The 12,335-nt window shown below is 44.2% G+C and overlaps 1 protein-coding gene across 4 annotated transcripts in view; it reads right to left on the reverse strand.

Annotated features, from left to right (window-relative positions):
- Positions 1 to 11,968, reverse strand: part of BCL11B (BAF chromatin remodeling complex subunit BCL11B) — a 93,484-nt gene extending 81,516 nt beyond the window's left edge. For all 4 annotated transcript variants that reach the window (XM_036751454.1, XM_036751452.1, XM_036751453.1 and 1 more), the window contains exon 1: positions 11,797 to 11,968. In XM_036751454.1, the coding sequence (XP_036607349.1) occupies positions 11,797 to 11,854 (58 nt within the window). In that variant the 5' untranslated portion in view covers positions 11,855 to 11,968. The remainder of the gene's footprint in view (positions 1 to 11,796) is intronic.
- Between the last annotated feature and the right edge of the window lie 367 nt (positions 11,969 to 12,335).

Consider the following 12,335-nt stretch of genomic DNA (forward strand, 5'->3'; position numbering starts at 1 on the left):
GAAAACAAATGAAGAATTTTCAATTTGGAAAGCGAAACCCTGTATATATCAACAACCGTGTTAACAACGACATTACAGGCCAGGCTTCACCCGAAGGAGGAAAGAGTTTATTAATACAAGGCCGCATGGATCATTCCCATGGGATGCAGCCAGACATGGGCCCATCTCAGCTATCCTCTCCCCAAACTCAAATGATCCTTGTACACTACCAGGGAGAGGCAGGGCGTTGTTTCAGGCCTAAGAGCTCCCACTTGAAAAAATATACTTTTTCTGAGACACCCTCACTACAGACACCTTATGGTTTCATTTCCTTTGGCTGTTGCTTGTATGTGTTGACTCTGTGTGTGTGTGTGTGTCCCTCTCCCAATGGTTTTCATAATGGAAGGGGGGAAAGGAAAAAAAAAAGAAAGAAAAAGCAATACTTTCCAATCCCTTAGCATGGGCCAAGCAAAATCCAATGGGTCCTAAGGAAGACGAAACCCTTTTTCACTCATGGCTTGGTACTCTGAGGTCTATAGCTCATCAAAACTCACCTTACTATCTCCTCAAAATCCAGGTGCATGATTTAGACCCTATCAGCTTCACCCCGTGATTCCTATCTGCCCACAGCCACATGAGAAGGAAAACAGCACAGAAAAGGAAAAAATGAAATGAAAATGGGTCTTTTCGATCTGGGCATGCTTCGACCTGTACACATCTTTTGACAATAACCCTCCTCTCAGAAGTATGCACTGGTACCAATGTGTCACAGGACACCAATATTGCTGAGTCCAACAAAAGTTTCGTACCCTTTGCTTTTTGGAAATAAGAAGGGAAGGTCCCTACAATTCAGTCCAACACAAAATTTTGCTACTTCAGTACTTCATATAATAATATTAATTTTATATATATATATATACATATATATATATAGAGAGAGAGAGAACATCATTTAAAAATTAAATTAATATAACATTAACACGTGGACATGGGAATGGCAGAGGAGGATAAGGAGGAGAATTCTAAAACCTTAAAATCTTCAGGAGGCCTGATGAGCTAAATTCCATGTTACAACAAAGCTAGGTCTGTGATGTCCAAGGTTCATTGAGGGGAACAAAGATAACCTTGACCCCCACCCCCACCCCAGGCTAGTAAAATCTATGGGTAAGTCGAATGTTATGGGAGTTCAAAAATAAAGACCATCAACTTTATGAAAAAGAAAACAGCAAAGTGTGGTTCTAAAGCGATACTCCCCAATATCACATTCTATCTAGCCTAGAGTGAATTTTAGGCAGCTGAGAATCCACCAGGTTAGAGAGGTCTGTATGGGCGTGGGTGGGAGGGGGAATCCCCCTCCCAACTTTGTGCAACATGGACACAACCTATCTATGGAGGCGCCATCATATGCCACATTCTCATCTGTCCTGCCTGGTCAGTTACCATCTCAGAGCTTCAGGTTGTCCCAATGAGCAGAGCCCCAATTAACTGCATTTGACAAATCTCTGAATTGCCCCTGCATCCATCCTACCTCAGGGAAATCCTGCCTCAGAAAGGGGGACTTCAAAGACTGTCCTCTTTTCAAAGCCCTGCTTTTGGCCGGCACTGCCTACTTCCTACATAGCAAGCAGCAGCTAGGCTTCTGCACCCAGATAGAAGACAGGAGTTTGCGTGTGCTTTCTTCTTCAGCTTTGATTCACATCCAAATTCCCATCATTAAGGGGTAAGCCACAATCCAGAGGAAATGTGCACGGAAATTAATTTCTTTTTGGTAGGTAGGGGCTGCTTGCTATCCATAGATTCCTAAAATGGGTGGCCCCCAATATCATCCTCGTGGTCGTAATGTGTCATCTGTTTACAGAACAGCGGAGCCGGCCTGCCTGCCTCCGTCTACAGGCTAAGCAGGGCTGGGCTGGCCTGGGCTGGGCTACACCAAGCTAGCAAACTCTAAATGAAAAGATTTTACACCTGCTTCCTACGAAAGGCATTCTTAGCTTCTGAAAGCTCCCATCTACCAAACAACCTATGCTTACCAAAAACTGGGGAGCAGATAGTTTCCTTCTTTTTCCTCTAAAGGGAAAATTCATTTCATACGGATTATACCAGGCACCTAAGCCACACCAGGCTCACATTCAACTGAGCACAACACTTTCTAAGCTCATGCCATCAATTTTTAATTTCATTGTATCCAAGAGAACATAACTGACGACGGGGGAAAGAATTGTTTGTGTGCGTGTGCGTGTGTGTGTGTGTGTGTGTGTGTGTGTATGTGTGTGTGTGTGTGTGTGTGTGTGTGTGTGTGTGTAGGGAATAATTTCTGAATAGATGACTCAAAAAGTGACGGCAGATTTTTATAAAGTTGTCTTTACAGTGCAAATCATAACTGGCTCACATGGAGACAGACAGAGGGAGAACAAGAAACACAAAACAAATGTATATTTAGAGCATTTCTTACATCATGACAGAAGTCTTAAAACAAATTCAGAGTATCCAACCAAAAGATCTAAGTCCTTCTTAGCCACAGCCCAGCCTCGACCAGTCAGCCTTGCTGCTGTTGTTTGGCCACAGGGCTGTCCACCCAGTGTGGTTAACCACACATTTAACAGGCCAGGTTCAAAAGCAGAGGGCCTGGGTGAGGCATCCATTGATTGGTGGAAGGGTTAAATTGTTTCTGAAAGGAGAAGGAGTGGGACAAACATGAGAAGGGCAGTTGTAACCACAGGAGTCAGAGCAAACGACATTGCTCTGTGCCTTATCTGCTCTCTGGCCCTCCCTCCTAGCCATCTTCCGTGCCCTGTGAAGAGATAGAGACCTGGCACCAACACCCATGGCCCTGATCCATGGGAGGTGGAGACAAGCTTCTTCCCATACTGAGACACTTCCAAGCAAGCTCCTCACACCTCAGCCCTCACAACAGACTGGATTCAAGGCCTTTCCACTAAGGCCCTAGGCACAGAACACCCATGAAACAAGACAAACCTCCGAAAACTGAATTTTTTTTTTAAAAATTGTCAAACTGGGGCAGTTATCCAGGAGAGAGGCTTAGTCTATGCAGCACCAAGTAGTTTGGCTAATCGATTTTTTTGTTGTATTTTTTTCCTACCACTGAAACCGGCCAAGTCAAACGAATATTTTGGCAGAGTGGGGTCCATTTTAACGGGCAACCACAGTCAGTTTGAAAGTTGATAAGAAGGGCCTGGGGTCAAGGGTCTACAACTTATTTCAAGCAGTCTTCCTTAAGTACTAAATTTAAAACATCACTGACAAGAGAGAAATGGAGTGGGGGGAGGTAGAGAATGGGAAAGGAGAGATAGATCTCTTCAAATAAATGTCTCAAACCAATTCCAGCTTGAGCTGGTACATTAAAAACACCCTCTTGAGAACCATCCCAAATCTCCCCAAAGCCTCGGGGACCCACCTCCCTTCATGCCCCAACCCACCCTCCCTTTCAGAAACTGAAGAAGAGTAAGCACCTGAGTCTAGCAAATTCAAGGAGGGGGAAAAAAGAGAAAGGCTGAAAAAGACATTCAGGTATATTTATGGATCCATTACTGAAACATTACTTAATAAAATGCTAAGAACACAGCACCAGAGAGGAGTGACCTATGTTTTGATTAATAAACTAGTTGCTTGGGGGGGGGGGGACGGGAGAAAAGGAGAGAGAGAGAGAGAGAGAGAGAGAGAGAGAGAGAGAGAGAGAGAGAGAGAGAGAGAGAGAGAGAGAGAGAGAGATTTACTACTGAGGAAGCCTTTAAATACATTCTGCAGGTCCTGTAAAACTAAAGAACCTCTAAATCTTCAGAGCCACAGCAGAGATTGTGACGATGTGATATAAAAGCAGCCTTTGTTGCCAAATGAATTAGATTTGTTTTATTTAATGCCATTCTTTTAAAAAAGAAACGCAGCAGCAGCAGCAGCCACAGCAGCAGCGGCGGCGGCAGCAGCGGCAGACAAGCCCTCCCATCACAGGATCCCAAGTACCGGCCTCCCCACTGCCAGAGAAGTCGACCCTGAGAAGGGCGACCTGCTTTAAGCCTCTGATCTCCAGAGTGGGTTGAAACACTACTGCCCTTCGAAGTGCCTCTTTCTTAGAAGTGAAATGATTTCCAAGGCCCGGGCTAATTATAAGAATGCTAGCATTCAACTTTTCTTGAGTCATTTTTTTTTCTCTTAAAGGATGCTGCTTTACTGAGGAATATATTAGTACATTTATCAAATGTATTTGTATTTCTGTGGCTTTGGGGGATGGGGTCATAAAATGTTAGGTAAAACAGAGAGGGGTTTGTTTTCTCTCCACCACCACCACCACCACCCTCAGCCCCACTTTGAAGTTCTTCAATATTGTTCTGTCTGGGGCTGAATTTCAGCAAATTATCTTGAATATGTTCAAGCCACAGGGGCAAGATTATCAGCCGCTTCAGAGGGGAAAAAAACAGAAAGAAAGCAAAAAAAAACCCAACATGAATTTCTTGCATTGTGGCAACTACACAAAAGCCTTGCATATGTCAAAAATATAGAACTAAGTCCCTATGAATGTGCCATCATTAATCAAATCCCCGATCTGGTGTCACTTTTGCCAGTAAAATGACGATATTCCTCTAACCCCCCTCGCTGACACGTGCCTGAGACACATGAAGTGTGTCCCTCGGCTTCCATTTGCTTTCTAATAGTCTGCTCTCCGCACTTTTTATAGATGCCTTGGGAAAAGCTACTGCTCAGGGTAGATGGTCCACAGCATTTCTGGGGGGTGGGATGGGGAGATGGGGAGCCCAGCATAACCAAATCTCTCTTAGGTTCACGGGCTGCAACTTATTGTGGACCCACAAAGGCAGCGCCAGGTTTACAGTAGCAGCTGAGAAGAGAGGGTATACCTGTGGCCCAGACTCCTTTCATGAGAGTAAATAAACGCTGGTGAGAGATGGAGATGCTGTAGTAACACCAGCTGAATGAATCATACATTTATCAATGCTGCAGACGGTTATTGACGTCTTTCTTTCCCCCTCCTCATTAAAAATATATAAATGTATCCACATCCAACACCACGTAGCAACACAGACCCTATAAGGAACTTGTATTGCATCAGTAACTTTACTGTGTGGTATGAGGCAGTCCCCAAAGATCATTTATTTTCCTCTTTTCCTGCCCATAGGTGACACTATAGTAAACCTCCAGAGACCAAACTCCTCAGACGGTTCTGGTTGAAGGTGAGGCCGGAGGACAGCACAGAGAGCCATCATGGACAGGGCACACAGTATAATAAAAAGAGCATTTAGAATGGCATCCCAGCCCTGCCACTAAGTTGGTGTGATACTGTGGAAGAAACTTGACCACTCTGGGTCTGGATTTTTCCTTTAAAGTAAAATGAAGTTGAATTCAATACGTAAGATACTTTCTGGCTCTGATAGTCTATGCTCTAAGATATTCAGCTTTAATGTCCTATAATTCTAAGTCTCTACCAAGTATAAATACTCTGTGGGTTCTATGACACTAAGGTCCCTACCTATTTGAACCTAATGTATTCTATGATTCTAGGGTCCCTTCTAGCTCTGAGATTATAGGATTATATGATTCTAAGGCCTCTTCAAGCTCTAAAAAATCTATGATGTTCATTTAACAGTGACTCTAACCCTCTAAGTCAAAATTCAACCAGCCCAGGGACACAGCTGCCTTCTGCCCCCACCTCCCTTTTTCAGTGTCCCTCAGTAGGACTCTTAAAGACCACATTTCCATCTCAGGGGTCTCTGCCGAGTTCTGTGCTTTCATGGCTTCTCCTGGGAAAAGTTAAACGCTGTGGAAATGAGACAGACCACAAGGGAGAGGTTTGGGATTTCTGCAAAAAAAACGATTTTTGAGAGCCTCTGGGACACTGATCTCTTCAGTATTTGGGGGGACGGTACATCTTCATTTCTGGGCTCTTGGCTGCTGTCTCTATATATGCTTACACCACCCCACTTCAAACGTTAAATGGAGTAGAGAAATCATCAGATAAATTGCTAGCCCTCTGTACTCAAGAGTGAAGGCTCTTTCTACAGTTGATGACAGCCCTAGTCTTTTGTCTGACCTAATTTATTTCTCTTTCAGGTTAGAATAAAGCACTCCTTCCTGTGATAGTATAACCTCCCCTGCCCATATATTGAGCTCTAGCAGAAAACTAAACGTTGCTGTTTTCTAATGGATTTCTTGGATTCCAAGAAGAAAGCATTATGTATCCAGAAAGCCAGTGATCAAAGCACAAAATTATGTTTAGGTAAGAAATAGTCCCATGCTGGTAAGGCAGTCACATATACCGGACAGCAGTCCTCTATGGACTAAGCAACCTATACACCTTATTCCGTAGAAACTTTTACACATCGTATGACTTAGCATTTTATATCTTTTGGGAACTGGTCATCTTGTCCTCCATAGGACAGAATCATTGCCCAGTGACTGGAAGTGAAGACGCACACCCTACAAAATTAGATATAAAGGGTATTTCCATTCAGTAAGTTATTCTGAGTCTCTGACTACTGAATGCTGGAATGCTTTCCTCTCTGGTATGTTTGTGATATGTACAGCAGACAAACATGGACGTACAGTATACCTCTCTAGTAGAGAGATTTATTTACTACACCATGACCGACAATGATTAATGATTATTGTAAGTCTGATTACTTAATAGCACTATGGAATTTTCAGGATATAAATTTGGGGGGTTGATAGGGAAACATGCCATTAAAAAAATAATAATAATAATCTTAATTGTTTTTAAGCCCATCTGTGAATGCAGCCTTGCAAATCAATGATTATTTGAAAATAGATTTCTCAAACTTATACTCTCATTTTGCCTGCACAGATCTCTGCATGGAAATCAATATTACAACTTTACACTTAAGACATTCTGCAGCAATGCAAACTGCCTCCAATATAGCCATTATTTTCAATCCTATTGTACCCTAACCACCAGTACACCAAGCTCTATTTAACCATCCTCTACCATGAGACAGGCTATGAGCTCCCCCTAGTTGTCACTGCACGGCAGTTAAAGCCACAGGGCATAGTTGAGGCTTGGGTTGGCAATTCAACTATAAAAGCCTGTAAAGTTTATGTTGGTAAGTATCTGATCATAAGCAATACATAACGCAAAACAATCGAGATAAGAAATGTGGAAGGGAAATGGAGGCTTTGTGCAAGACATTTTTTAAATCTAAAAGGTCCTGAGCTAAAAACTAAATTCTGATAAGGAGTTCAGATTAGGTGTCATCCGAAGGCAGTAACTGATACCTGTAATTTGTACCATTTAACAAGGATCAATTGTGTTTAAGAGATAATTATTATGAAATGTGTCCAAAGTTGGCTTTGTCCAACACCATAAGGTGTGTTTTTGTCTAAGTGGTCAATAAGCCATCACCGTAAACACAATCTTGATTCAAAAATCCTACATTCCCCTAGGAATTTCTACGTAAACTAATAGGTATGAAAACAACTTCATTTCTTGGGTGGAAAAAGTATTTTATGTTAAATATTTTAGAGATCCATCGCCTCAAAAAACTATGGAGCCAGGAACACTGAGCAAATATCTGTTCCTCTCACTCACTGATAAAATGCCTTTTAATAACATCAGAAACTTCATAAATATGGTTCCTGCCTCTCAGGTATGAATTAAAAGGGAAAAAAAATCTTCCCAGAATAGTGCCCTATGATGAACATATCTTTATTACTCTACAGAATTTTAACAAATGACAGGGATCATGTCCTTAACTACATAGAGATTCCCTTCTGCAAGTCTGTAGGAAAAACAGGAAAAACTTCCTTTCTCCTAAAATCCAGTGTAAGAAATTCTTCAAAAGCATTTGCTCTTCTGGAAAGGCTTATGAACAGAATGAACAGAGATGTATGTGTGGATAGAGAAGAATTGTTAACACGGCCATCTCTAAGCTACAGCATAAATATTGTTGTCATTATATTTAGCAATGTACCTATAACAATTAGCCTTTCTGGGGTTCCAAACCCCAGGCTTTTCAGTGTATAGCTCTTTTGGAAGAATGGGAATTCATGAGGATCATGATCCATCTTTCCAAGGAAACCTATTGGTCGGTGGCTGAAAAATTCCCCCTGTCGGGTCTATAATTTTTCATAAGCATCCTATTTTCTTCGTGAAGCACCAGAGCTATTTTCTTTACTTCAAGAAATTTAACTTTACTGCTGGACATTCTTGGCAGAAGGAATCACACAGACCCTTCTTTGATCTACCCCCCACAACCATTGAAATACCTCATTGGTTGTTGGCTTTCTCTATTGTTACTGGTATTTCATATTGTTTTCTTTTTTTAAAGCACTCTGACTTCAGAAGAATATTCATCTGAGTCAAACATTTTAAAACAAACTTTAATTTAATGCTTTTTGGTAAATAGCGGTCTCACACAACCATCTCTGTTCTATCATACCTTTTCTCACTGACTATAAATTTAACTAGCTCATTACTGAGCCTTTCACTGTAATAACTTCTGGGCAAAGACTGGAGATGCTACTTAAGCTCCTGTTCCCTTCTTATTTTTATAATTATTCGCATTTAGCCAAGGTTGCATCATTATGGAGTACCTGGTGACTGCCCACATAGGCCAATGAGTTTCTAGCTTATAAATAATCATTCAAGATAACAGATAAAAATGAACTACGTTTCCAGTTGTTTGTTTCACAAGGAAGATCTAAATGTTTCTTTTAACCCCCATAACGTGGAAACTAATAAACTTCGGTGGAGCAGTGACAACAGCCTTTGCCTGGCAGAGACTGCTGCACCGTGAATGCAATTCTCCCTCCCATCAGATGTCAAAGAGCCACAGCTGAACATGAAATGATGCAGAGCCCAGAAAACAGTATCAGATTCATGCCGTTTTCCCCCTGCCCTTCTCTCTCCCACCTCCCTTGTGAGCACAGGACACAGAGACTGGCTGCTATTTAATAATAAATAACCCTTCCAGAAAACTGGTTCGACTACTCTCTCCCCCGAAACACCTCTCTGAAAAGTCTGCAGATAATTCTGTGTTCTCTGTTGAAGATTTGCTAGAAAAGCCTTGCACTGCTCGCTTTCCTCCACCTTTGACTCTCCCACCCCTTACATCTGATCTCCTTCTCTCTCTCCATTCCATACACTGCTGCTCAAACTATTCCCCCCTACCGCCACCAGCTTTTGAGAGATAGATGATAGATAGATAGATAGATAGATAGATAGATAGATAGATAGATAGATAGATAGATGGATAGATGGATGGATGGATAGATGAAGGAGTGGAGGGGGGGAGACCGAATCGTAAGTGGCTTTCCCTCCATTCCTCCTCCAGCCTTCACACCAACCATCACTGTGAGCATAGTAACTCGGCTTCCTTTTCTGCCTCCTTACTACTTTCCAGTAATGCGATCAAGGAGAAATGAAATTGAGAGCAAACCTACCTGCTTCTTCCTTCAAATGTTTCCCCCTTACACACAAATGCAGGCGAGGTTTTCTCCACCACAAGCCATATTATCCCCACCACCACCCCTCAACAACTCCCCCCACCTTTCCCCCTCCCCAAAAAAACAACCTAAGCTATCATAAAGAAAATACTGGAGCGGGGAGGGGGGGGGTTGAAATCTCTGGAAATTAGATTGATGTCTACCGGGTAGACGTTTTCAATTCCCTCCCCCCGAAAAAATGGGGGACATTGTGATTGTTACTCCTTGGTAATAGAAGAAAATGTCAATTAGCCTAAAGTACCTTTATTTTTAAGAAAAGAAAAGAAATTAAGCTCAAATCTGGTTGAAAAACATTTTTTCTTTTAAATAATAATAAAACCAGGTTGAATCTTCATTTATGTTCCCACAAAGGCGGAGGGGGGGGGCAATGAAAAATTAAAGTGAGCTTCCTTCCCTTCCCTCCAAAAAGTCATCCCACTTTAAAGCCGAACGCGACCTAAATCTGTCCCTCCCATACCCCCCTTCAAAAAATAATCCACCAAATTCTTACAAATTTCTCTCTGTAACAAAGAAGAGATCGCAACACCCAAAGCTCCTAGCAGATGGCTTCTATTCTTGGTTTTCAGGGGAGGGGAAGACCCCATCTATATATATTTATATATTTATTTATTTATTTAAATTTTTTTAAAATATAACATAAATATTCGGATTTCCACCGTCTCAGCCAGCCCTCGGCTGCTCGGAGCACAGCACTCTCGAACACAGCCGGGGCGTTTTGGCCACAACCATAATAGGTTTATGGTGAATTGCAAGAAAACAACCTGCCTCGGATTCTGATTGCACCCAGAGGATGTTTTATTTCTATTGCAATAAAAAAAAAAAAATTGCGCGCGGCTACGAAGTGAAGCACGCGTTGCAGGCAGAGGGGTTGAGAGAGGAAGGAGAAAGCTCGTTTGAGGCAAGAGGTGCACCCAGACCTTTGGCCACCGGTGCAACTGAGTGCCTGGACTTCATCTTCGCGTGTCTGGGAAGCTTTTCTCCGTCTACCTTTGTGTACGTTTGTCTATTTGCTCTCTCTCCTTTCTCTTTCTTTTTTGTAAGAGCGGAGCGTTGGAAACTGTAGCGTTCACAAGGGCTTCCCAGACTTGCCTCTGCTAAAGTGAATCCACCCTCCCAGCAACTTGCTTTCTCAGTTCTCAGACTGCAAATGAGGGCTATCTTTGCTTGTGTTTATTTAGACAGGGAAGAAGATGAATTAGCTAGAGATGATAGATTGATAGGTATCGACTTTCAGATTGATAGCTATCTATTTTGCATGTGCACCCCAATCTCCCCCACTCTTAGCTGACATACTTTTCCCAGTGGTAGGAATTTTTCAACAACTCAAGTCCCCCCACCTTTTGGGGGGAGGGAGGGGGAAAAGAAAGCAGGATTATCCCAGGAGACACGGAGGTGGGGAAATGGGGGGGCGGGCGGAGGGGGTGTTCGGGCTGGGCAAGCAGCTACCAAGTTCAGTTCTTTTGCTGCGGGGGGCGGGGAGAAGGGGGGGTGGATTAGCCTACAGCACCTGGAAAGCTGCACTGGCCTGCAGCCTCCGCACCCCTCCCCTCTCCAGGCTCAGGGTCCCGAGGACCGGACTCTTTTCCCGCGGGCTGGCAGGAGGGCGCAGAGGACTCCTCCCCGGCTGCCTGCCCGCCCGGATCCCCGGCCGCCGCCGCCGCCGCCGCCGCGCGCCGCGCCCCTCCCCCCGCGCCATTACCTCAAGTCTCCCCCAACTCTCCCAAGAACCGGGCCCCGAGCGTAGCCCCGCAGCCGCCCGCTTCCTCCCCCGGCCATCCGAGCTCCTGGTGTCCGCCAACTTTCCCCCCCACTTCCAGGCTGCGTCTAGCCACCCTCCTAAAAAAATCACGGATTCCCCACCCAAACCCCCTCCTCTCCCCCACCGCCGTCCCCTCCCCAGCTCTGCCGCCGCCACACACCGTGCACCGTGCAATCCGCCCCAAGCCCCCCTACACACACCTTCTCCCGTGCAACCCCCCCGACCCCCCGGCCCGGCCTTTCAGCCCGCGCCCGGGCTGCATCTTTCCCCAAAGCCGGCGGCGCGGTTGTCTCTCCCACGCTGCCGGCAGCACCCCGATGCAAAAGAAACTTTAAGCGTTCTCGCCTCCCCCCACCCCATCCTTCCTTTCCCCAGCATTTCAATCCCCCCTTCTCCCCTCCGATTTCCAATGACTAACATCAGCCTCGGCTGCCTCTCCCCCACCCCCTCCTCTTTTTCCCCAAGACTTTTTTTAAAGACACCCCCCCACACACACTCTCCCAATCCGTTTCCCTCTCCCCAACACCCCCGGAGCCCTAGGCTCCTAATTCTTGTTTCAAATTGAGACTTACGTGTGATAATCTCCCTTTGTGACAAGTGTTGCGGGTTCCCCTGTTTGCGGCGGGACATTGCCTGGCATTTACACTGACATCGCCCGGAGAGCTGTACCGGTTGGGGGGAATGGAGAGGGGAGGGGGGTGGAGGTTAAAGCCGCTGCTGCTCCCCGCCTCCTTTTTTCCTCCTTTCTTTCTCGCCCCCTCTTCCTCCTCTTCTTCTTCTTCTTTATTTTGTTCTTCTAGTTTAAAAAAACTTTCAAATTTAAATTTTAGAAAGGAAAAAAAAAGCTCGATGTCGTGCACTAGATGAGATTCCCCCCAGTATTAAAAAAAAAATTAAGAGGTAAAGAAAAAAAAATATCTTTCTGTCTCTCACTTCTCCAAACTGTTTGGCCACTTGGACTTCCAAATCTCTTCTTGAACTTAGAGGATTTTGCACCAACCCGTGACACTTTTCTCCAAAGTCTCTGGTAGGTGGAAAGCGCACTTCCACCAGGACGGAAAAAAAAATATGAAAAAGAATAAAATAAAATAAAACTTGGGACTTGTTTTCC

The sequence above is a fragment of the Trichosurus vulpecula genome, chromosome 3, assembly GCF_011100635.1.
Source record: "Trichosurus vulpecula isolate mTriVul1 chromosome 3, mTriVul1.pri, whole genome shotgun sequence".
In the NCBI taxonomy this organism is placed as follows: Eukaryota; Metazoa; Chordata; class Mammalia; order Diprotodontia; family Phalangeridae; genus Trichosurus; species Trichosurus vulpecula.